This window comes from Ailuropoda melanoleuca, chromosome 15 (assembly GCF_002007445.2).
Source record: "Ailuropoda melanoleuca isolate Jingjing chromosome 15, ASM200744v2, whole genome shotgun sequence".
Taxonomy (NCBI): Eukaryota; Metazoa; Chordata; class Mammalia; order Carnivora; family Ursidae; genus Ailuropoda; species Ailuropoda melanoleuca.
In genome coordinates, this window is record NC_048232.1 from 69123545 (window position 1) to 69151140 (window position 27596).

The following is a 27596-nucleotide window of genomic DNA, read 5'->3' on the forward strand; positions in this document are numbered from 1 at the left end:
GTTCTTCTAAAAGTTTCAACAAGAAGTTCAGCAACAGATTAAGACTATATACTGAATCACACAATTCCCAGAGCTGTTGAGATCTGAATAATTCCTTGACTCATTATTATTGTTTGGAGTATTTCCAGAGTACATAATAGTTTCATTACAGAGAGAAAAAGTTAAATCTCTATCATAAAAATCATAACTATTCTGAAGCTGAAAGATATCTAATGAGTCATCTCAATTTCAAGGATGAGAAAAATAAGACCCAGGGAAGTTAAATGATTTACTTGATGACACAACTCTAATGTAGAGGTCAGGGAGCATAAATTTATTTTAATAATATCTAATGCCTAACTATGGAAATCTGTTCTAAGAGCAAGCATACAGAAAGCCACTACATTCTCATAAAAAGAATTCCTCAATCTCAAGTTCAGGTAGATTTTTGTTTAGCTAGTTGAACTTCTTAAGTTTTGAGGCCAATATTAATATGGTAGTTTTCTAAATGGCTAAAGGAGTTTAAAACAAACTATATCAGATTAATGAAAATAGAGACATATTTTCCAGATGATGATTAACAGGCCAATAATAGGAGTTCTACTGTTGTTGGTCTAATGAATGGTCTGAAAAAGTTTCTGAAAGTCCATAGACCCTACAAGTATTGCAGTGTCTGATTTCCCTGGAGATAAGGCAATTATCTCATGCTCTAATGGAACACTAAGATAAATATTTTGAAATATATGTGCGTGGTATAAAAGTGCTTTTAAGAAAACAGGTGTATTTCCACTTTATTTTTTTAAAGCACCTAAATTAAATTATTGTGTCCAATGCTATTTATTCTTTTCAAAATACACCAAAACCACTGAGATACTTTTAAAATCTTAGATTGATACTAAATGTGTATTAGGCTTATTGTTTTTTTCTAATTATAAGATAAGTAATATGGACATAAAGTAAAAATTAAGATATAAGGACTTTAAACAGGCCAGTAAAAATTGCTATTGGTGTGTTAAGAGGCTTCTTAATAAACAAAGGAAAAATACTCATATTATCAGAAATAACCAGATATTTCAAAATGAAGGGAAGAAAAATGTTTGTTTTGACCTACAGAACAAACTAAAGACTCAAAAACTATGGTTTTACATATGTGTGTGTATGTGTGTGTTACGTATACCATTATACCAATAAGGATATCTTAATCTTATTGCTTTGATAACATTTATAATAGTTGGCAAAATTTCTTGGACTTTTCATATATATATATATATATATATATATATATATATATATATACACAATATGGTAGTGGTAAGAATAGAACATAAATGTAATGTTTAAGTTTCTTTTCACTACATAGTCAGCATAGAGATATCTCGGAAAAAGTTTAAAATCTCAACAGCAATGTGAGGATGTATCAAAACATAAAATGTATCAAGGCTGTAAAAATAGACATTGCTAATAGTTTTATTTTTCCCACTAATAGAAATTATCCTAATAAAAATAGAAAGTATAAGGAAAAGAAAATTTACACTGTCCCGAGATAAGCATTTTAAACATTTCACTGAACATACTTTCATACACAAACACACACACAGATGATCTTACATAAATTGGACCACACATATAACACTCGTTTGAAATTTTTTTGCTTTGCTCTTTATCTTTAAGAAAAAAAAATCAGGAATATCTTTTCATGTCAAATAGGGAACCACATAATGATTTTTATGACTACCGAGTATTGTATCATAGAATGTTCCATAATTTATTTAACCAAACCCCGATTATAAGATATTAATCTTGTTATTATCCTTTTTTTACTACAATAAACCTTGATAAACACACTGTACTACTAACCTATTTACCAACTTGTCCAATTCTTTGTTCAAGGTAAATTGTCTACAATTACTTCTAATTGGCTACAACTAAAATACTGGATAAGAGAGTCTGTATATTTTAAACTCATACCTAACAGAAATTTTGCCTAAGCCTTTTTGAAACCAATTTGCCAATATGTATTAGATCCTTCGATGGGTCCCTGGGACAGGGGGTTGTGCTGAGCTATGGCAGACAGGGTGGCGTAGTAAGGATGGGTGGGGTAAGGTGGAGAGGACAGTGTCCCTGCTCTGAGGGAGGGGCTGTTGGGCAACAGAGACAAAGGGATGTGTGGTTGGCACAGGTCACAATGGGCAGGAGAGGATAAAAGGGGTCCTGTGGGGTGGTTTAAGCCTAGGTGGAGGCTTTGGTTTGGGAGGAGAGAAGCAGTACAAATACAATTGGCAGTGAGGTTGTAGAATCCAAAAGAGCAGAGGCTATTGTGAACCAATGTGTCAGGCTCAAGAGGAGGCCCCTCCCTACTGCAAGTGAACACCACCATCTACATGCCTCAACATCTGTACACTCTGGCATCTATTGGGACCCCAACATCTGTGCACCTCAACATCTGCGCACAGTGACATCTACTGAGGCCCGGATCTCTCGCTCCTCCACATCTGCATACCATAACATCTACTGAGGCCCGACCTCTGTGAGCCTCCACATCTGTGCACTCTGACATCTACTGGGGCCCCAGCATTGGTCCACCTTGACATCTAGTGGGACCCTGACCTCTGCTTCTCAACATTTGCACATGGTAATATCTACTGGGGCCCTGATTTCTTCACTAAACATCTGAGTACCCTGTCATCTTCTGGGTCCCCAACACTATGCACCCCAATATCTCCATGCTCTAGGCAGAGCACAGTCTGGGGCAGGTGCAATTGTCTCTAGCACTGAGCAATTGGTAATCAGTACCCCCACCCTGTTCTCAATTGCTCAGAGACAAAAAAGCCTGCAAAGACCACTGCTAACCCACCTGCTAGAGAAACCAGGGAAATAGGACACCCTGCAAAGTGTGGTAAAGTGTGGAGGACCCCTAGGAGTCCTTGATAAAAGATAGCCATGAACAACCAATCTAAGTTACCACATTACACAGCCCAAAGCAGCCCTGCAATGGGTATGTTTAATACCTCCATGGGAAAGCTGCAGCAACAATTGTACAAGGGGGAGTATACTATATTCAAGTATGCCCCAATGTTTGAGAGTGACTTTATACAGGTCAGCAAAAAAGGAGAAGTGATTGACGTGCACAACCGTGCCCAAATGGTGACTGTGGGCATTGTTCGCACTAGCCCCCACCTCACACTACCTGATGTCATGCTGCTGGCCCGACCAGCTGCTATCTGTGATGACTATAACAGATATGGCCCTGCCACGCAGGAAAAAGTTTACAAGCCTACACAGATCTTAGAGCTAACCAGACTGTTTCCCTTGAAGTTTGTAACAATATCTATCCATAATGGTAAAAAACAACAGCTCTGCCTGAAGCTTGCCACTGGCCGCTCTTTTTACCTTCAGTTGTGTCCCCCTTCTAATACAAAAGATCTTTTTGTTTATTGGGAAAACCTTGTTTGCATTCTGAGACCACCAGTTGAGGCTTACAGAGGTTCCCAGGCCATCCCAGTTGGAGACACACTGGACATAACCGGGTTTGAAGAGGAGGACAAGAGCCCAGGGGTAAGTCTTTACAGAGACTCTAATAGATGGGGTCACGTGCTATGGGAGAACAGCTAAAAGTCCTGCAGAGCCTTTGGTACTGAGACTCATCTAGAAAATTCATTACATTTGGATGGGTTCAGGGCCAAAAGAGTCTTTATTTGGAGGCCATGTCACATTGGGGAGGTTCTGGGTGCTCCAAAGTGTTCCCCAATGCTGTATTTCAGAGCTTCCTTAGCTGTCAGCAGCTCTTAATTTCATGTCCAATACTGTATTGCCAATGTGTGGCATCCCGACCATATCCTCGCCCCCATGTCTCCCCTTGATCGCTATGTACTGATTTTGTATACATTGTTGGCAGAGGGATGTGCTTGTGAGCATTGTTAGTAGCTATCAGAATATCAAAGTGCATGCCTCTTAGCCAGCAGAAATACTAACACAAGTGTATTAAAAAAGGCATATGAGAATATTCGCTGGTGAATTATAATAATGTTCTTGCTGGCACTGGAACTGTCCAAGCAAAACTGGAATGATCATGTGGTCATTGTGGAGATGATACTAAAGAGGAGGATTCCTGCAACAAATGGGAGATTGGACTTGAGACCTATAATTATAAGCTTTTATTGTTTAGCTATAGGAATAAAAGGTCTCACTTTCTTTATTTCACTTTTTTATCTCTCCCATAGGCAAATGTCCTTCATTTCTATGGAAGGAATCAAGATCAAGTTGACATCAGGAGTCTTCACATGAACCCTGAATTGTTTGGGGCCACCCCTTACGGTTATGCTGGGGAGGAATGAATTCATCGTGCCTCCCACACATACTGCCTTCAAGAGTTCACACACTTCTGAAGCCACAAAGCCTACAGTATCAGATAAAAGGGCAGGGATGGTGACAGGAGCAGCCGTCACAGATCCAGGAAGAAGCACAGCTAGAATGGCCATAGTGGGAGCATTCAACATGTCTTATTATTGTTGTTAGCCAGGGCTGCAAGCCCTTCTTCTACTCAGAGGTTACTTCCAACACCTCAGTAGAAGCTACTGGCCTCTTCCCAGAGGGCAACATAAATATGGTGATTCCAAGAGCAGAAATACTGCCAAGCCCATTGCAAAAACAGCTAACAGCTCAGTATCGGGACCCCTTACTACAACTTCAGAGAGTGAAGGCTACATGAGTGAACAGGATGGAAGCCAGAGGTCTCCACCCAGCAGGACTGACTCTTCAGGAAAGAGTTTCAAAGCCCTGTATTGCACAGAGGTGGACACCTCATATAAGACTGTGGAGGAAAGCAATATCATCTATCCTAATACAATTCAACTCAAATTCTCTGCTGTAATACATATGCTCTATTAACAGGGCAGGGTAGCAATAAAAACAAATGGCTATTTCTGATCAGGCTCTAACCTATCTTTAACTTTCCCTTAACTTGATATTTGTGATTAAATGCACAGATGACAGAATAAAATGCTAAAGATTATTCTCAAAGACCTTCATCCATTTTTCATCTACATGTATTAACTAAAAAAATTATAAAATCCCCAAATACATAACCAAAGACAGAAGCAAATAGTAGTGATTATTATAAAAATATTATTGTCAGGAGTGTTGAAAAACTAATTTTACTTTCTAGAATGGGTTTCATTTCCCCAGTCTCTTTATTCCTGTTTTTTGCCCAATTTAAATATTACTTAACTGCTTTGAAATTATATTAAAGTACCCAACATATTCTATAAATCTTAATTCCCTGATATTGTTTAAATTCTAAATTTCTTTGTGAAAATTTAGAATTCTAAATAACTTCTCAATACAATGGAAGGATAAAATGCCATATTAAAACTAGAAAAACAGAATAATTAGCTAAACTTGAATATAGGATCATTTCAAAATCTAGACAAAAACTAGAGATTAGATAATCTTAGAAGTGTAAGATCTACAGGATCAGCCAGCGTTCTAATTTTGCAAGTAAAAAATTTATTTAAGACTCTAAAAGTAATACATTACATAGTTTTAATTAAGTTTATATTTCACATAGTTTTAATTAAGTCATATTTCCATAATCCTCATGTTTCTGAAGCTTAGCACTATGCTTTGAATATAGAGGATATTTGATACATGTGTGCTAGATCCAATTAAATTAAGGGTTATAAATGTGAAATAAATATATTTTATTTCAATCCAACAAATCTGAGTATACGGAAATTTGCAAGCACTATACTAATTCCACTGATCCCAAAGGCTCCCATACCAAACTGTAAGGTAGTGGTTTTAAGTCCATGAGACCTTATATGCACAGTGGTTCGCTTAATGATTTTTATTTCAGGTCTAAAAAAACAACTTCAAAATAAAATCCTGTTATTCATGAAATTTTAAGAAACTTTTTATTTTGAAGCTGGCCCATAAAATCCTGATTTCAAAGTTATTCCAAGTTGTAGGACAAATTTACATTTGATATGATGTCTTCAATGTCACAACAAATGTATTAAATTTTATTGTAGATACACACACATATGTTAAAGGAGAGTCCATCAGCAAACTGAGAACACTAGTAGAAGTCCAGATGAGAATATTACTAAAGAATTCTACTCTTCATTCATTACATTAAATAGAGTAAAAAAAAAAAAAAGAAAGAAAGAAAGGATAGCACATCTCAAGTAAATTTATAGATATAATGCAGTCACAATTAAAATACCAATAAGGATACTTTTATAAAATATAAAATTTTAAGAGCAGGAAATCATGTCAGCTAATTAATACAATCATAATTTCTTCTGCATTATATGTAAAAATATCAAAACTGAGTCATGTGGTTTTAAAAATAGGACAACAGAAATAAGAGATTTCAGAAGAAAATCCAAGCCAAACAGGATGCAATATAATGAGAGAAATGGGAATTATCTCTAGATAAAGTGAATTAAATAACCAAACAAAGAAGACGAATAAGTTTAAATCATTTGATAGTTTAAAAAACTACACAAAATACACTTATATATACAAATTAAGGGGGGGAAGCTGCAGACTGGGAAATTTGGTGGTAAATGTAACTACTAAAATATTATTATTCACAAATCTTCACAGGAAAATGGCCAAAGAAAAATATCTAGTATCAAAAAATTGTAAATCAAGCCTACTACCAAGCCTAATAAAATGAAAAAAAAAAATGAATGTTTAAGAAGGTGGTAGAGAAGCAAATTATAGTCATATATTATTGATGGCTCAGAGCCCTAATACTTTATCTTATGAAACAAACAAAATAGATAAATGCAAACAGTAAACTGTTAAGCAGATGAGGTTAGATTAATAAAATAAAATAAAAATAAGACAAAATAAAATCTATGTTTCTTTCATTCCTTTCTATTTCCTTACAGATATGAGGTAAAACTCTTTAAGTGTAGAAATGAAACTGCCAAACGTATACATTTGTTCATTGTTCCGTTCAACTACTACTTACTACTGACTATACTAGGAACTATGTTGGCCTTAGAAATAGATGTAATACAATATATAGTCTCTACCTTTATGGAACTCATGGTCCAGTATATATTGATAATAATTCTGTAATGATTAGGATAGTGTCTTCAAGTCCTAAAAATAGTTCATGTTAAGGTGAAGAGATTTTTTTTAAGTACCATATGCTGATTTGCTTTTCTCTACAATAAATTAATATTGGAATTTGAGTGGCTATGATCAACTTGTGACATAAGACATAAAAAATGTGATTTTTTTCTAAGACATAATTGCTTCATACTTGAGGCAAAACAGAAAATAATATTTTTGAGATGTAACACTATTCCGGACAATTACTGAAAATTATTTTCTGTCCAGGACTGCTTTTCCACACATGCAGTAAATAGTTACATATACATACCTTTGCCATTACAATGTTTTTTGTATTAAGTATTTTTTCATATTTTCATTGTGGCTTCAAATTTCCTAGCTCTGGGTAATTCTACTTATTTCTGAAACTCCTCCATAAGCTTGTGGTCCAAAAAACACAACAGTAATTTGAAGGTAATACAAAAGAATAAAATTGACTTAACAAATAGTGAGATAGTTTCAAAATCGTAGTCAAATATTTTAGAGTTCTGGTCTCATTTTTGGATTGTCCTACATAATTTTCAATGGTGAATATCATTCTACAATGTTCCATCGTGCTAAAAAATAAAAATGTCAGTGACAATGCTTTTGAGGAGCACTAATATTTTTCCTTGTAAATTATTTTCTGTTATTTTAATATAAATTGTAATTTAATTTGAAAAAGCATTCTTTAAATGAGCTATTTCTAGATCATAAATATTAAAAATATCAAAAACAACTCAATTTTTCAGGAACTAGCAACATGATCAAAATAAAACAACCACATAAAAGGATATAAAGTATGTGTTTGCTTATGCACATATGTACAGCAAGTTAAACATTTTACTGACCTTTAACTGAAGAAAAATTACAAAATGAATAAGATATTAATTGGATTTTCAGGAAGAGAGAAAAAAGATTTCCTTAAAAACAAAGGCAAATAATTTTATGTTTTATTATATATTAAGAAAAGTAAACTTTTACCTGTGCAAGAATGGGGAAGCCAAGGTTCCTACATCCATTACAAGGAGTTAATGCTTCCCAGAGTCCTGAGGGCCCACAAGTGTTTTCATCATCATCTTCTTCTTCCACTTCTCCTGGTGACAAATTTATTGTAGATGAAGTTCTCTGAAATTAAATTTATATTATACCAATATATTATATCAATATTATTTAGATATCTTAACATCAATTAAATGACATTATTTTCTTGTAGTGTATGTTAGCAAGCAAAATCAGCTTAATATTCACCATAGTTATGTGGCTGTGCCATGGCACTAAGACAGAAAACATGTGTAATTCAATTTAAGTTGAATATTTAAAAAAATTGAAAGTGAAAAAACTGGGTGAGAAAGACTATTAGGATACAAAGTTCACAATGAAAAATAGACATGAAAATGACCCAACAAAATATCTCAGTAGCAACAAATTAGAAAAATCTTATCATTTCTAAATGCAATCAGAGGAATAGCAGGAAAATACTTTATTAAAATAGGAATTGCCAAAAAGCATATTTTTTCACAATGTCTCCTTTTCAAAAAAATGAACTTCATAAAATTTTATATTATATGTGTAGTGGGGTAATACTTTTAAAATTAACAATGGGACTTCCATGTTTAACCTGCATATTTACTTTTGTTACTTGCCAAATCCCATTAAAATAACAACAACGGATTTGTTAAAATGGTCTAACGTGCATAAGGACAAGGACAACAGGAGAGAGATTAGCAGATGAGCAATAACAAGAAAATTTTAAGATAATGATAAACAAATGGATAAACAGATTAGCAGATGAGTAAGAACAAGAAAATTTTAAGATAATGATAAACAAACGGGTAGATATTACCTGATCTAGCAAACTTGAGAAAACTGAAAACAAAATGTCTGCAAGGGGAAGAATAAGCAGCATGTCTATTCATGACTCAGCACCATCAAAAGGGCTTCTGAATCATGAAGATGTAGGTGCAGGTGGGGCTGCAACAGGATAGAAACTCTACAATTGGAAGAGTTAGACCCTTAGACCAATGTTCTCAACTGGCCAAGAAACTAAACTTTCACCACTGACAAAAAAAGGGAGGTTTATTTTCTGGTGGGATTGAAACAAAAGGATTATGAATTCAAACAATCCATGTACAATGAACAGAGGGGTGTCTCTGTAAAAGCAAGGAAATCAATTGAATATCTGGTAGTTGTAGATTCCCAACCCACCCCAGTGCCTGTCCACATTCACCCTACAGAACATGGCAACTAGGTTTATATCCCCCAGGTAAGAGATGAGGATATATTCCCCTCTGCAGAAATTGACCTTCCAAGAAAGAAGATCTGTAAGTACCTAGTAAAATGATGGGGGTCTATGCCTTAACTCTTACTGTGAAGTCCACCTCTCATAAAATCTCCACTCAGATAAACAGTTTTAGGTAAATATGAACAAGAATCCAAGCATCATCACACATTTGAAGGAAGCTTTTAACAGAGGCCAAAATAAATATACAGAAAAAAGTTATAAATAGTATCCACAAAGACATAGAAGATACTTGCATCCATGAAAGAAGAACAGAATGCTGTAAGACAAATAAATACCTAAAACCCAATAGAAGGTGGAAAATAAGTCTGAGGAAATTTCCCAGAAGACAGAACAAAAGATGAGGAGAAATTAAAAGTTAAGAAATTGGGGATCAAATTAAGAGGTCCATGTAGAGAAAGGAGGAAATCATCAAAGAAACAACGCAAGGAATTTTGCCAAAACTGATGAAAATTCCATATTCAAAGTGCCTGATGAATGCTCAGCAAACTGATTTTTGTTTTGTTTTGTTTTAAAAAAAGGTGGAAGTCTTCAGAACGTAGTGTTGGATACACACTGATAGATCATTATTATTGAAGTTAGTAAAAATACTCTATATATTAAATTGTAAATGGTACCCACTTGACCCCCCCCCCGACCAAAAGTTGTGACTTTAAAATATAAGACTTCAGGGCGCCTGGGTGGCTCAGTTGGTTAAGCATTCATCTCTCAATTTCAGCTCAGGTCATGATCTCAGGGTCATGGGGTTAAACCCTACGTCTTGTTCCTTGCTCATTGAGGAGTCTGCTGAAGATTCTCTCTCTCCCTCTCCTTCTGCTCCTCCCTTTTCCCCATGCTCGTGCTCTCTCTCTCTCTGAAATAAATAAATAAATCTTAAAAAAATAAAATATGAGATATTGTTTTTCTATATTCACATCTTATATTTCCCTTCATCAATTTTCAATAACTGAGAAGTCATAAACTTAAAATGCCTCATAAGCAGTTACAGCCTATAAGATACAATAATAATAATAATAGCTATAATCTATTGAGCATTTACTATGTGACACTGTAGTGTCATAGGATTCTTATTCATTATTTTAATTCACACAAACTAAGGCACAGAGGGGTCAAGTAAAATCAAGGTCATAGAGCTGGTGGCAGAAAAAGGGTTCCAATCCAGACTGCCTGACTCTACAGCTGACCCCCTTGACCACTCACTATGTTACATGGCTTCTCATTCAACACAGTATCCTATAAAAGGCAATATATTGAATAACCAAGCTGACGTAATTGCAGTTTAAATAAAAAAGGTGTATTTGTGAATATATTTCTGCTACGTGATGACACTCCTGAAAGCAATTTGCTACCTGTGACAACTAAAATTTCTGTAATTTTGTACATAGCCGCCCATTCTTTCATAAAAACACATTTTTCAAATCAGTAATAAAAGATGATTATCACAGGGATTTTTCATCCTAAAGACATCCTGGTGAGAAAATCTTGGGGCATCTAAAGCTTTAATCTAGCAGAACATCTATGTATGTGTATGATCAACGCTGTCTACAAAATAGAATAAAATAACCAAATAGGCATCCCCTTCACCAACTCATGATCAGTTGTTGGTTTGACCATCAATGTTGACATGGCATGGCTCCATAAATCATTACATACTTCCCAAGAATTATCAACATTTTACAGATTAATCAGTTCTTTTGTATTTATGTTAAGGGTACTATAAGTATTTGATCCAATCTTACAAGGAACTTCCTCTATCTCTTTCTTCTCTCTAGAGAAAAATCCTGTTTATGTCTCTTCTCTGCTCATAAATCTCATAAATTATTTGCCATTGCACAGTAAATAATATCCAAATTCCTCAAGGTTCTAAGGTCAAACTATTTTCAACACTTTTACTTCCTATACTGTACTTATCCAGACTATAACCAAATAGAATTGTTTACCCTTCCCTAATCATCCTCAATGCCTTTATTCATGCCTTCCATCTAACTTCTCCATGAAGCATATTATACTGGTTAAGAGTTTAGGCTCTAAAATTAGTTCTGAATTTTCAGCTTGCCTACTTATTAGCCTTCTTATTAGAGTGATTTTCGTCAGATACGACCATTGTCAGCCTCACTTGCCTTATCTACTCAATGGGAAATAATACAGTAGAACCTCCCTCAGAATTTTTTTCCTGATAATTAAATAAGGTAATGAATATAATGTGCCTGACACAATAAGGTTTCAATACATATTAACTGCCATCTTAGCTATTATTCTCTTATGATCCCACTGATTCCTCAAAATACATTCAGATTTCACTTTTTTCCAGATTTCCCACAAACAGAAATGATATGGCTCTTCTAAATGGCTATAGCTCTTTGTGTGAGTTTTTGTATTATGATATTTCACATATACCTTGAGATGATAGATGGCACAGAGGCAAAGAGAAGTAGCTGTGAGGTCAAATAGATATGTATTTAAATCCCATCTCTGCCATTTCCAAGCTGTGTTACTCTGAGAAAATCCCATAATTTTATTAATCCTAGTTTCCTTATTTGAAAAATAGCTAAAATAATAATTCCCATTTGATAGGGCTGTATGAGGACAACATTAATTGATGACAGTGACTGACACATAAAAAATAATGAATATATACTGCATTTTCATTATTATCTTTATCCTAAAAGAGTTGTATACACACATACACACACACACACACACACACACAACATAGCTTATTTATTCTAGTCAATTGTAAGTTATTTGAAAGCAAACATTGCCTTATTCACATTTGTATCTCTTACAATGTGTATGCATAATAGAATTTAACAATTATTTATTGAATGAATTATCAATGAATTTCAAACTGTCATTTTCATTTAACTACCTAGAAAATTTTACTAATATTAAGAGGTATATATAAGTGCATCACAAATCTCATTATAGCTATTTTAGTATAACAAAATTTATCAGTGGTTTAGTACTGCCCCCTAAAGACAGTATATAAATCAGCTGTGTAAAACAATAATTTTCCGCTTGCTGCTTTACAATTTAAAATGCCTGGGAAAGATTTTTATCAAACTAAATATAATCTTCAATTATTTATAAAAAGAAAGCCACATGAAAGCACTTAAACTTGGAGTTTCCTTTATTCCAAATGCCTTTGAAACTTTTTATTGGAGACCCAACTGTGTTCCTAAAGTTCCAGAAATTCTTCCATAGAATATAGACCTAAATTGTCATGGTATGAGCCTATTATCTTTCTTGGTTAACACATAATAATTATGTGGATGAAAGATTGGACGAGTCCTACATTGTCATAAATACCATGGGGAGACAAATCTGAGTTCAAGGAAAAATACTTCTAAAATAATTACATCAGTCTAACATTAAAGAAATGTGATTTCCTTGTGAGGGGAGATTATATACACACACACACACACATATATATATACACACATACATACATATATATAGACTCACGTTTTTTATCACTGAATAAACATGATAATGTCATAAATATCTGTAATGGTGATTAATAGTTTAAAAATGAATGAAATTTTTGTATTTAGTTGGAAGATCTATGAAGTATATCATCTGTGTGGCCTGAAGGGAGGTATTTTTAACCTTTAAGCCAAAATCAGTTGTGTTTCATCTTGACAAATACTGAGTGTTTCAGTAGCCTTTTTTAAACTGGTGTGTGTCTTTCTCCTTTTGAGTGCTCCCCAGTAAGAAAAAAAAATGAGCATTGTGCTAATTCATTTTTAAATAATTCATTTTTAGAATTACAGGTTGGAAATGTGTGTCCAGTTTTTAAAGCAGTTTAGACAGTGTTTTCTAGGGAAGGACAAGTCTGACCATTTACAAATTAATTTTTTTAAAGATTTTTTTTATTTATTTGATGGACAGAGAGATAGCCAGCGAGAGAGGGAACACAAGCAGGAGGAGTGGGAGAGGAAGAAGCAGGCTCCCAACAGAGGAGCCCGATGCGGGGCTTGATCCCAGGACCCCGGGATCACACCCTGAGCCGAAGGCAGATGCTTAACGACTGAGCCACCCAGGCGCCCCTACAAATTAATTTTCTTGAACAGGATTATGGTTTTAAATTTTCAGTTCTAAGTCATATTTTTGGTATGCAGCATGCCAGAAAGAATCTACCTGTTCTGGGGTAGAGAAAAAAAAAGTCCATCTTATTATCCGAGTGCAGAACAAGTTATCACTGAGAAAGCCTTTTTGGTTTCATTTTAAAGTTAAACACAACTGCTTTTAGCATCCGTTAGTTCTTTGATTTCTGAAGTCAGAATGCAAGCACAGTGCATTCTGAAGGGTTTGCAAACCCAATGGCTCACTCTCAAACACCTGGGTATTCATTCTCATTCTGGAAGTGAGAATATGTAGTAGAAACTGGTGTGTCCCTCGGTGCCAGTAGGGGATGGCGAGGAGCTCGTCCAGTCCCACTCTGAGCAACAGGACGTTCTTGGCCAGAGGCAATCGTGGTTAGGACTACGGACTCTGCTTGAGGCAGATGCGATGGTAACAGATGTAAAACTTAGCAATCAGATAAGTTATTTGCTTTCTAATTTACATAGGAAATTGTTTTCTAAAACTAAAATACTTTAATTGTCAGACAATGTAATCTCAGTTTGTATTAATTAGTTTTTGAGGAAGTATAATAATCCATGAAATCTGAATAAATGGAAAGAACAAACAAACAAAAAAAAACCATTTCAGATATAGAATAGCCCCATTAAAGTAGGGTTGGGATTACCCCTGTTTGACAAGAGAAGAAGCTGATGTTATTCAATTTGCAAAAGCATCCTACAAATGAGATTAAATTATTTAAGTCCAAGTCTTCTGACTCTAGGTGCCGTAATCTTTCTTCCACACCATGGACCAAACTCCAGATAACAGATATTCAAGATGTTCAGAATATCCACAAAGAAATTTTTTTTTCTGTGATAGTTTATAAGTGAAGGCTTTTACTTTTTAACTCTAAAATTCTGAAGTCCATGCAGTTAAAGTGCAGGATTAAGGGCCGGTTATGATCCCACAAAACCCCCTTACATCCTCACCAGTCAACTCTTTTAATGCATGTCTTTATAAACATGGCAGTGGTGGGGCAAAGACGGAGGCTATCCATGTCCTGTCCAGTTGTCACTGGAGGAAACCTGGGATGCTGGACTTAGCCAGAATATGGGAGAGCAATGTGTGGGTGGGGAAATGGGATGATGGAATAGACAATACTGTTGCTCTTCCTACCAAAAATACAAAAACCAAAATGAAAAGTAGGACAACCATCTAATTGAACTGTCAATACAAAGGGACCAGGCGGAAAGGCAGACCCCAGGAGGTAGGCAACCATCAGAAATGGAGATCCAAACAAAGGAAGACCATTCAAAATGGGAGTCACCAATCTGGACAACTGTGTAGCTAAGTCCCAAGTATTTTTGTCTTTGTTTTTCAAAAGATAAAATTGATTTATTGATTTTTAATGAAATTTAAAGTAATACATACTTATTGTAAAACAAATCATTCAAAATTAAAAGTTATTAAAGGAGAAAGTGAAGCTTTCCTAGCCTCATTTCCACTGTATGCATTCAGTACATGTCTTTCCAGATTTTGTACTTGTCTGATGATTTTGTTAGGATAAATTCATAAATATGCAATTGTATGCCAAAAAGCACAACCACTCTAAACTTTGTATATACTGCCAATATTGTCTCTAACTTACTCTCCACACAGTGACCAGAGAAATTTTTTAAATATGAGAATATGAACATGTTACCCTCTTCCTTAAAAACATTCAAGTTTCATCGTTCTTTAAGTAAAATTCAAAATTCTTCACGATCCAAAAGGCTGGCTATGACTTGCCCTTACCTGCCTCTCTAGTTTTGTCCCACCACCACCCTTCTTCCTCCCTTTTGCTCATAACATTTCAACACACTACATTGTCTTTTTCCTGGAATATATCAAGCTTCCTCCTACCTAGAACTTCATATATGATTTTCTCTAGCAGAGACTGTTAGTTTTCTCCCAATATACACTCTCCTCTCCCTTTCGTCTTTAGAAACAGAACACCTAGACCTATTTTTCTGTAGTTATAATAACAAACCCTTTTAGTTGGGTATATGCCCGCTTTGAATAAAGACACTTTCCAACCCCCATTACAGGTAGTTGTGGGCATGTGATTTAACTTAGACCCTTTGGGTATAAGAAGTGTTCTCAGAGTGACGAAACATGTCCTTCTTCCTCCCCTTCCTTGGGAGTGCTAATGAAATGACTAAAGCAGAGCAGTCATCTTGAACCATGAGGTACCCATGGAACTAGAGAACATACACAGTGGAACAATAAAATAGAATAATTCTGGATTCCTCTTGCTGGTGAGTATTACCAGCCTTAGACCGCCCTAGTCTAGGCTTTGCAAGGAGGAGTAAAAGAAAATCCTTTTAAAGTTATTTTAGATTTTCTGTTTCTTGCTATGTACCAAATCCTAATAAATAAATTGTGGGAACATTCTCTTCTCTTGTCTTCATCAGGATTAATCTTATTTGTGCTTTAGGTGTGAACTTAATTCTCTTCCTTTGGTAGACTTTCTTGACGCCACAGTCAAAATTAGTTTCCTTTCTTACATATTTTCACAGCATCCTGCTTTTTTTAATAGCAATTATCAAAATATAATTTTACAGTTATTGTGTGATTTTGGTTCAATATCTCCTATTCCTACTCAATTACAAGCCGCCTGATTGCAGAGATGTCTATTAGGTTAGCTGCCACAACCACCACACCTAGCACAGTGTCTGAAACATTAAAGACCTTTCCATTCCATATGTGTTGAATGAATAAATGAGTTAATGAATAAATGCCAGCTTGCCTTCAAAATTAACATGAACATTTGCACCAATTTAACTATAACCCAGATCTGAGTGTCCTTTATCTTCTGACTCCACTGAATTCACTTGCTCTCACTGTGTTCATCTTATATTCAAGCTAATGTAGAACTCAGCATCTATCTGATTTCATTAAAGAACATATTCATATCTCTCCCCTTCCACCAAGAAGTGCCCAGCTTCCTTGATGTCTATTTCCTCCCACAGGTTTATTCCATTAGCTCTTCGAATTCCTCTCTTTTCATTATGCAGAGCAATTTAGTATACATTTTCTCTCCAAATTTGCATAGCCAATCCCATTACACAGGTGACTTTACACAGGGATTACTATTTTTTGTCAACTTGAAAGACAATAGAAAAAGATAGATCAATAATATCTTATTTTTTATAGTATTTTTTAAATTGGGGAACTAAGGGACATGGTGAGAGAAAGAAAATTGTAAGGCATTAAGCTCGCTTATTTATAAACCAAAACTATGACAGTATCAATGATCATACAAATACAGCAGACTCGCTTATCTTAAATTCAGTCCTGTAAAAGAGATCACATGCCACAATTTAATATGTAGCAATGCTCAGAAAACTTAGTGTCAAATATAATATCTTCATCAGCTTATTAACACTAAACATCTGTTTAGTTTTCTGAAAATAACTCTGCAATGCTACCCTACACTAGCTTTGCACCTCAGCCATCTCAGGTTAGTGAAATTCACAAAAGCTGCAACATTGAAGTCCTCTGAAAAACAAAATTTCTCTCAGACTTGAAGTTACCTGAGAATGTTAAATAGCATTTATATCTGCAAGGAAAAGAAAGGAAGAAGAAAAACAAGTCTTTATGACAATGAGCACACTGAGTCCACCTCCTAGTATCCACAACACCAAATGATGTTACTCTGTACAGTGATATTTTGAAATTGGAGATTTGCCAGTATCAAAAGTATTTCACACTTATTGAAATATAGACTTGCTATTAAAGCAATTATTTTTAGTTGCAAGAAGTACTGGAGAACAGATTAAGGAGAGCTGTTCTCTGTTTAGTAGTACATGAGACACTGTAATTCCTCTAAAATGCTCAGTTCCAACTAATTTTGTCTCCAACCGCTCCCTGTTTACGAAGTTGACACCCTTTGCATAGCCATCTGGAAAGCTTCAAAGAAGAATGCCTTTGGTTTGCTATCCTACTTTCATACAGTCTTACTATTTTATTATCTGTCAAAACTTTTTTTTTATCTGACTCTTAACAACTGATGCTGTTTATTATTGCAAAATTAGAAGTCTAATCTGATGTCAAGTTTATATACGTTGGACATTTTGAAAAACTTAAGGTTACTTTAGAAAATTTAAACTTTAGCTTAGTTTGTTTTTTCAGCAGATTTAATATAAAAAGCAAAATGTGTAACTTTTGGAAAATTAAAGTATTCTTTGCGACAGATCATTTTATAGAAACAATTTTTTGAATAGTTTCCTTTATAAAATCAATTTATAAAAGTATTACATAATATGTACTCATTTTAAATGTACAGTTTGACGACTTTTAATAAATGTATAGAACTGAGTAATCACCACCACAATTGTGCTCCTTCCTTGTCAATACTCACCTACCCTTGGCTCTGGAAACCTTTTTTCTATCACTGTATTATACATGTCTTTCCCAGAACTTCACAGAAATGGGATCGTAAGCACACACTTTATATCTGACTTCTTTCACTCAGCATAACATTTTTGAGATTTATCTCTATTTTTCATGTATCTGTAGTTTATTCCTTCGTAATGCAAAGTAGTATTCCACTGTATGGACATGTCAAAGTTGACTTACATATTCATCTGTCGATAGACATTTAGGTTGTTTCCAGTTCGAGACCATTATGTATAAAGTAGGTGTAAACACTCATTAAAATTCTATGTGTGGACATAAGCTTTTGTTTCTCTTGGGTAAATACCTATAATGCCAGGTCATGTAGTCTATCTGAAACTTTTTAAGAAATTGTCAAAATGTTTTCCCAAGTGTTTGTACCATTTTACATTCCCATTACCCGTGTATGAGAGTTTGAGTATCCCCACATTATTAACAACACCTAATTTTAGCCATTGTAATGGGTGTGGAGTAGTATCACATAATGCTTTTAGCTTCTATTTCAGTTATTACTAATGTATTAAGTATCTTCTTAGGCCATACGTATATTTTTTTGGTGAAATATCCTTTCAAATCCTTTGCCAATTTTTATTGGGTTAATCTGGTTTTTGCATTGTAAGAGGCCCTTTTTTTTTCGTTTTAGAGCAGTTTATGATTCACAGCAAAACTGAAAGGAACAAAGATTTCGTATAACCCCCTAAACACACACATGCATGGCTTCTGTCATTAACAACATCTCCCACCAGAATGGTCCATTTGTTACAGATGGTGAACCTACAGTGACACAACATAATCACCCCAAGTCCATAGTTTACATTACAGTCCTGATAATGACATATATCCATCATTATGTTATCATACAAAGTACTTTCACTGGCCTAAAGATCCTCTGTGTTCCACCTATTTATCCCTCTAACACAACCACTGTTTTTTTGTTTTGGTTTGGTTTTTGGTTTTTCACTGTTGCCATAGCTTTGTCCTTTCCAGAATGTCACATAGTTGGAATTATATTATATATGTAGCCCTTTCAGGTTGGCTTTTTCATGTAGTAACACACATTTAAGGTTCCTTCATGTCTTCATGGCTTGATAGCTCATTTCTTTTAGTGCTGAATAATATTCCATTGTCTTGACATACCACAGTTTATTTATCCATTCATCTACTAAGGAACATCTTGGCTTCTTCCAAGTTTTGGCAATTATTAATAAAGCTGTTATAACCATGTGTGCAGGTTTTTGTGTGCGTAAGTTTTCAATTCCCTTGGATAAATATTTACCACAAGGTGTGAGAATGCTGGATCATATAGTAAGAGTATGTTTCATTTTGTAAGAAACTGCCAAATTATCTTCCAAAGAATCTGCACCATTTTGCATTCCCACCAGCAATGAATGAAAGTTCCTCTTGATCTACACCCTCAGCACTTGGCCTTGTCAGTCTTTTGGATTTTAACCATTTTAGTGGTTTTAATTTTCATTTCCCTGATGACATGTGGAGCATCTTCGCATATGCTTAATTGCCATCTATATATCTTCATCAGTGAGGTGTCTGTGAAGGTCTTTGGCTCAATTTTAGTCTATTGTTTGTTTTCTTATTGTCGAGTTAAGAATTCTTCATATATTTTGGATAATAGTCCTTTATTAGATATATGATTTATAAATGTTTTCTCCTTGTCAGTGGCTTATCCTCTCATTCTCTTGACCTTGAGAGCAAAAGTTTTTAAATTTAATAAAGTCCAGCTTATCAATTATTACCAATTCTTTCATGGATCCTGCCTTTAGTGTTGAATCTAAAAAGTCATCGCCATACTCAAGGTCATCTAGCTTTTCTCCCATGTTTTCATCTAGGCATTTTATAGTTTTGCATTTTACATTTAGGTCTGTGACCCATTTTGAGTTAATTTTTGTGAAGAGTGTAAGGTCTGTGTCTAGATTAATGTTTTTTGCATGTGAATATCCAGAAATATAGACTTATTTTTTTAATATTCTATAGTCTGCCCATACATCCTTTGTGCTATTTACTTAATACCTAAGAAATATTTTCTTCCCCAGAAGTCACAAAGATATTCTCCTATATGGTATTTTTTTTAATGTATTTTGGTCTTTGATCCATGTTGAGTTAATATTCATCTACAGTAAGAAGTAAGATTTGATGTTCATTTTTAAAATATGGATACAAGTTTTTCTAGCCCCACTAGTTGAAAAAATTATCCTTTCCCCATTAAAGTACCCTGGGACTTTTTTGAAAATCAATTGACCATATATGTGTGGGTCTATTTCTGAACATTCTCTATTCAGTTCTACTGATTCTCTCCTCATGCCAATACCGCACTAACTTAATTAATATAGCTTTATAGTAAGTCTGGATTCAGAGTTCTCCAGATTTGTTCCTTTTCAAAATTGTTCTAACTAGTATAGAACCTCTGACTTTGCAAAAAAATTTTTATAATACACTTGTCAATATCTGGGGGGGGGAAGCCCTGCTTGGGTTTTGTTTGGAATTGCACTGAATCCACAGCACAAATTGGGGAGAAGAGATATCTAAACAATATTTAGCTCTCAGAATACCTCTCCATATACGAGACCTTTTTAATTTCCATCAACAATGTTTTTATAGTCTTCAGTGTACTAGTCTTGCACACACCTTTGTAAATCCATAGGGATAAACATGCATTTCGTGTTTTGGGGAAATATTTTCAATGGAATTATTAATTTCGATTTAAATTGTCCATGTAAAAATTAGAGTTGATTTTGTTTACTGACCTTGCATCCTGCTAAGTAAACATTTTAGTTCTGACTGCTTTTTTGCATTTTTTAAAGAATTTCCTATGTAAATAATCATGTAATCTGTGAATAAAGATTTTTACTTCTTTTAAAATTTATATGCTTTTATTTCTTGCCCTTGCCTTATTGAACTGCCCCTAATGTCCAATATAATATTGAATAGAAATGGTAGGAGCAAATATCTTTGCCCTGTTTCCAATCTTAAGTCAAAAGTATTCAGTCTTTCAGCATTATGAAGTATGTTCACCACAGCATTTTTGTAGAGGCCCTTCATACAGCTGAGGAAGTTCCTTCTATTCTCAGGTTACTGAGAGTCTGCGTCATGAATGGATGCTTTTTCTACATTATTTATATAATCATATATTTTTCTTCTTCATTCTATTAATATGGTAAACCACAGCAATTGATTTTAGATTGTTAAAGTAACTGTGCCTTTCTGACATATAGCCCATTTGGTCATGATGTATAATCTTTTTAATAGATTACTTATTTATTACCATTTTGTTAAGGATTTTTGATGCTGTGTTCATGAGTGATATTGAGGTAAAGTTTTCTTCTTGTGAAATGTCTCTGGTTTTGCGGTAATGTTGACATCACGTAATAACTTGGGAACAGCCCTAATCTTTTATTTTCTAAAAATCTAAAAGGTTTTTCACCAGTGAACCATCTGAGCCTGAGGTTTCCTTGTGGGTAAATTTTAACCAATATAATTATATAAAATGTACGTTATATTACATAAGTATTTAATTAATTTTATTAATTTATTACCTCTTAAATTATATTTTATATCCACCATTTCAAATATACTCATTAAAAATTTTTAAGTATCTGTTGCTCAACAACTACAGTCTACAAGACTAAACTTGAGGGTGAGGAAATTCTCAAGAAAGACAAATATGTCAATAACTCAAAACTCAAGGTATAAAGAGAGACGTATATCAGTAACTAGACAGTAAAACTAGACCAAAATTACGAGCATTACAGAGACACAGAAAAAAAGTATTAGGAGAACATAAAGAAGGAGCCATTAGAAGAAGAAAGAATTCAGAAAACTGCTTGCACTTAAGCCACAGTACTTCATGAGATAAGAATTCTGACAAGAGGGGAAGACAGGAATGAGAATGCAGAGCGATCACAGACCATGGCAGTGCCAAAGTGCTTGCCATGTTTGGTAAACCAGGTATCAGGAAGAGCATAGTGAGGTGATGAGACAGAAAAAATAAACCCAAGCTAGGTTGTGGAAAATGGATAGTTTAAAACAAGTTCAACATTTGCTAAGGCACAATATTCTACAGCTAATGCTATGATGATGATAAACCAGAAAGCCCCAATGTGGCTAGGCACAAAGGATTCGGAGACTATTTCTCTTCTCTGAACCCCACAGTATAGATGGTCCTGACAACTCAATCTATTGTTTTGAACTATCTGCTAGATGTTACGTAAAGTATGTCTTATCTTTATGACTATGGGGCCAATATTTTCTTTTATTTGTGTAACCTGAAAAATAACTGGCACAGTTCTGGGCACATTATATGCATATACTTTTGACTTGACAACTCTGGTCCTTTCTTATTTTTTATGTCTTCTGTAAACAATTATGAATAGAAATGACCTTTAAACAAATGTAATACAGAAATGCTAATGTGCTAGTGTGTATGGAAATATGTATATGCTCGTGTGTGTGTGTGTGTGTGTGTGTGTATTGGATTAAAAAACAAAATAAAAAGTATGTTTGATCAGGAAAACAGGTCCAAAAAACCTTTAATAACCCCGCAATCAAAAGATAAAAATTGTCCACTCTAAATAGCAATATTTTACCATTTTCAATGTGTAATAGCATATTATTTGCCATTCCTCACATTTATATTATATATGCTATTCTCTTTATTATACTGTATTTTCATCCATTTTATGGGGAAGCCAATGTTCAGTTATACAAAAGTAAAATTTCAGAAAAGCGAAGAATGTGATTGAAAATATATTAATTAAGCCATCATAAAGTAACAAAACTTACAACTGAAGTATTTTACATTGAAAAGTAAATGAATACAAATTAGATATTAAGTTTGTCAATGAGCAGAAAACTGATTAACTCGAGGTCATAATGACACTAAATAAAAATAGAGTAAATAAAATAGGAACAGAAATTGGGGATTTTTCACAGTCTGTTAATATTAATATTGCCAAGAGTAGGTTAAGGACACATCACTGCTAAGAGATGTGGAACAGATGGTTTAGACTAATGATTTGATACTATTGGGTAACTTCCATGATTCACATTATTGGTTGGAGGAAATTACACAATAAACAATGGTCTTCAATTTATTTTTAAAATGAGAAAATATATTTAACTGTAGAAGAATATAATTTCTTACCTTTATCATCTCACAGGAGAATGGAAATAAAAGACTAATATAATTAGTTTGGGCCCATGAAAAACATAAAGCCACAGAAAGTAAGACTAAAATATTAAATCAGTTTTAAAAATACAAAAGATGTTAGACATGTTAGTGTTTGCAAATTCAATTGCAGGATTAAAACATTCTTTTAGCAATAATAGACAAAATCCTGGGGAGAAAAAACCTAGGGAGTTAAAAAATGCATGGAGAACATAACAAAGGAAAACTATAAGTGGTCAAAAGAACAGCTGATATAGAATCTTTTAAACCCACCTGATTAGGATGTTTTTAAAATGCTTATTTGTAAGTACTTTCATTAACAATTACTAAATATTTATTAACATACTGAAATAAAATCATAATACCTCTGATGTGTTACTACCTGCTATGAATTGATGTTACTATTGTATGGTACTTTGGGTTCTAATAGTAAAACACTTTCACTTACAATACTTTTACTTACACAACTTTAGACCTAATGTGTCAATCTGCATAAAGAGTTATGAAAATTGAAATTCAAATAATTGCAAGGGAGATCAAATTTTCTTTATAAATAATAGAAGTACAAGAATTATGTATGTCCAAATAATCCTTTGTCAATCAGAGCACACAGCCTACAGAATCTTCATTGGTTTTGCAAACATTAGAAAGATCAATCTCAAAATATCTTCAGGAATAGATACGATTTCCTTTTTTTTCCAATTTATACACAAAGACAGATCATGCTAATCCATAGAGTGAAGTATGTATGCAAAAGTGAAAGATGTGTAAAAAACTGGAATCTAGATCACAGTTTGGTCACATCATTACTGAGGAGATAGCAATTAGCAACAAAAAATATATTTTTAAGGTGTTTTAAAATGTTGAAAAAGAAAAACAAAGCTGGGGGCATCACGTTGCCTGATTTCAAGCTATACTACAAAGCTGTGATCACCAAGACAGCATGGTACTGGCACAAAAACAGACACATAGACCAATGGAACAGAATAGAGACTACAGAAATGGATCCTCAGCTCTATGGTCAACTAATCTTTGAAAAAGCAGGGGGAAAAAAAACTAGTGGAAAAAAGTCTCTTCAATAAATGGTGCTGGGAAAATTGGACAGCTATATACAAAAGAATGAATCTTGACCACTCTCTCACACCATACACAATGATAAACTCTAAATGGATGAAAGACCTCAGAATCCATCAGAATCATAGAGGGGAACATAGGCTGTAACCTCTTCAACATTGGCCACAGCAACTTCTTTCATGACACGTTTCCAAAGGCAAGAGAAACGAAAGAAAAAATGAACTAGTGGGACTTCATCAAGATAAAAAGTTTCTCCACAGCAAAGGAAACAGTCATCAAAACAAAGAGGCACCCCACAGAATGGGAGAAGATATATGCAAATGAAACTACAGATAAAAGGCTGGTATCCAAGATCTATAAAGAACTTCTCAAACTCAATACATAAGAAACAAATAATCAAATCAAAAAATGGGCAGAAGATATGAACAGACACTTTTCCAATGAAGACATACAAATGGCTAACAGACACATGAAAAAATGTTCAAAATCATTAGCCATCAGGGAAATTCAAATCAAAACCACATTGAGATACCACCTTACGCTAGTTAGAATGGCATAAATTGACAAGACAAGAAACAACAAATGTTGGAGAGGACATGGAGAAAGGGGAACCCTCTTACACTGTTGGTGGGAATGCAAGTTGGTACAGTCACTTTGGAAATCAGTGTGGAGTTAAAAGTTAAAAAGTTAAAATAGAGCTACCCTATGATCTACTGGGTACTAGTAGGTACTACTGGGTAACCCAAAGATGAAGACATAGTGAAGAGAAGGGCCTTATGCACCCCAAAGTTCATAGCAGCATTGTCCACAATAGCTGAACTGTGGAAGGAGCCAAGATGCCCTTCAACAGACGAATGGATAATGAAGGTGTGGTCCATATATACAATGGAATATTACTCAGCAAACAGAAAGAACAATTATCCAACATTTGCAGCAACATGGAGGGGACTGGAGGTTATGCTAAGTGAAATAAGTCAAGCAGAGAAAGACAATAATCATATGGTTTCACTCATTTATGGAACATAAGGAATAGCAGGGAGATCAGTAGGAGAAGGAAGGGAAGAATGAAGCAGGGGTAAACAGAAGGGGGAATGAACCATGAGAGACTATGGACTCTGGGAAACAAACTGAGGGTTTCAGAGGGGAGGGGGTGGGGTTTGGGTTAGGCCTGTGGTGGATATTAAGAAGGGCACGTATTTTTTGAAGCACTGGGTGTTATACGCAAACAATGAATCATGGAACACTATATCAAAAACTAATGATGTACTGTATGGTGACTGACATAACATAATAAAAAAGTAAAAAATAATAAAAAGGTAAAAAAATTAAAATGAGTGAAATGACTTTACATCTAAAAATCCTAAATAAAATAACAACATGAAAAAGCCAATTACATATTTAAATAATAATACAATATAGATTTAAACTGGGAATGCCATAGGTCAAATAAAATGTAAATTGTCTCAATATATATCAAAAAGTTATTCAATAAAACTAAAAAAGAAACACAGACCACTTCTCACTAAAGACATCTAGTAAAACACAGAAAAAAGGATATTTAAAACAAGAATCAATAGTACATAATAACATTAAAATTAGGGGGAAAATAACAATTTCCATCACTGCTATTATTATCTAATGTCATGAAAGTTCTTGTCAATGCAGAAGTCAAGAAAAAGATACCATAAAATTATATCTTAAATGATAGATGTATAATTATGAAAATACCACATTATTTTCAGGTGAAACAATTGCATACTTATAAAATTTAAGAAGAGCAGCTGAAAATTATTATAGTTTAGGAGGGTATAATATCACTACTGGTTATAAAATAAACAATTAACAGTCTTTCTATATATAAGAAAAACTTCCTAGAACATAAATAGAAAAAAGATACGGTTCAAAAAATTTGAAATTCACTGGGTGCCTGGGTGGCACAGCGGTTAAGCGTCTGCCTTCGGCTCAGGGTGTGATCCCGGCTTTATGGGATCGAGCCCCACATCAGGCTCCTCTGCTGTGAGCCTGCTTCTTCCTCTCCCACTCCCCCTGCTTGTGTTCCTCTCTCGCTGGCTGTCTCTATCTCTGTCAAATAAATAAATAAAATCTTTAAAAAAAAATTTGAAATTCACAATCAAAACAGCCAACAACAACCTTAATGAGAGATGTGGGGGCCTTAGGTAAATAAAGCTGTGATATTATAAAACATAAAAATACATGGCTGAGAGACAAAGGAAAACTAGTTCAAATAAAGAAATACCATAGCCTTTTTTTTTTAAGATTTTATTTATTTATTTGACAGAGAGACAGCAAGAGAGGGAACAGAAGCAGATGGAGTGGGAGAGGGAGAAGCAGGCTTCCTGCTGAGCAGGGAGCCTGATGCAGGGCTGGATCACAGGACCCTGAGATCATGACCTGAGCCAAAGGCAGACACTTAACGACTGAGCCACTCAGGCACCCCAAGAAATACCATAGTCTTGATTGAGAAGGCTGAATGTTCCAAAGACAGTAAATCATACTAAAATAAAGGCATGTTACTTGTAATCACAATCAAAATTTCTGTAGACTCTTCCTATAATTTATAAGTAAATTGAGGACTGAAGTTGTATCATATACAATTATATGAGACTAGAACTCTACATAACAGATCATAGTTGAACAATAAATAGTTTTTAATTAATGGTTAAAATAATAAATTGATCCTTGTTGGATCTGAGGGGAAAGGTAGAAAAATGAATGAAAAATTCACCAGAATAAAGAGAAAAAAGCTAAGGAAATTATGAAAAAGAAGATAAGTACTATAAAAGGCAAAACACTATAGTACTTGTGCAAGAATGATAGAAGAAATAGTACTAGTTCAGATCTTAATATATAATCTTTATTATGCAAATACCTAATACATGAAAAAGGAAGCATCAAAAATCTATGGAAAATGAGTGAATAAACTATGATGGGAAATAAGTTTAAAATATCTGGGGGAGAAAGAACTTTAATTTTCTTTTTACATACCATTAAAGTCATTTGTGGAGGGAAAGAAAAGCACTTTCTTTAAAAGGACTATCAATAAAAATACTAGTAGACATATAAAAGAAATGATTTAGAGACATCATTTCATTAAAAAACTAAACCCTGTATTTGAACATTCTTAATAAAATTTGAAAATAAATTATATGCATGGAAAATAATTCACAATAAATGCAACAAAATAATAATATCCTTAATACGCAAAGACCCCACAAATCCATAAACAAAATGGCATAGTAATTTCAAAACATATAAAAGGCTTGAAAAGATCATTTTAAAAGTAATACAACTGGCCACTGTTCATATAAAAAGTGTTTATTAGTACTCAGAGAAACAGAAATTCAAATAGTGAAGCGCTAGCTTTCACTGATCAATGTGGCACTCTTTTTTTAAGCATAACATGTAATGCTGACGAGGGGCTTCGATAAATCT

General features: G+C 34.2%; 2 protein-coding genes across 12 annotated transcripts in view; one reads left to right on the forward strand and one right to left on the reverse strand.

Moving 5' to 3' along the window:
• The window catches only part of ANKS1B (ankyrin repeat and sterile alpha motif domain containing 1B), a 1024648-nt gene that overhangs the window by 750394 nt on the left and 246658 nt on the right, over positions 1-27596 (reverse strand). For all 11 annotated transcript variants that reach the window (XM_034644189.1, XM_034644186.1, XM_034644187.1 and 8 more), the window contains exon 9: positions 8071-8214. In XM_034644189.1, coding sequence (XP_034500080.1) covers positions 8071-8214 — 144 coding nt within the window. The remainder of the gene's footprint in view (positions 1-8070; positions 8215-27596) is intronic.
• FAM71C (family with sequence similarity 71 member C) lies at positions 2754-4769 on the forward strand. Its single transcript, XM_019810190.1, has 2 exons — positions 2754-3534; positions 4200-4769. Exons 1-2 carry the CDS (start codon positions 2920-2922, stop codon positions 4311-4313), a joined length of 729 nt encoding a protein of 242 aa, XP_019665749.1. The 5' UTR covers positions 2754-2919; the 3' UTR covers positions 4314-4769.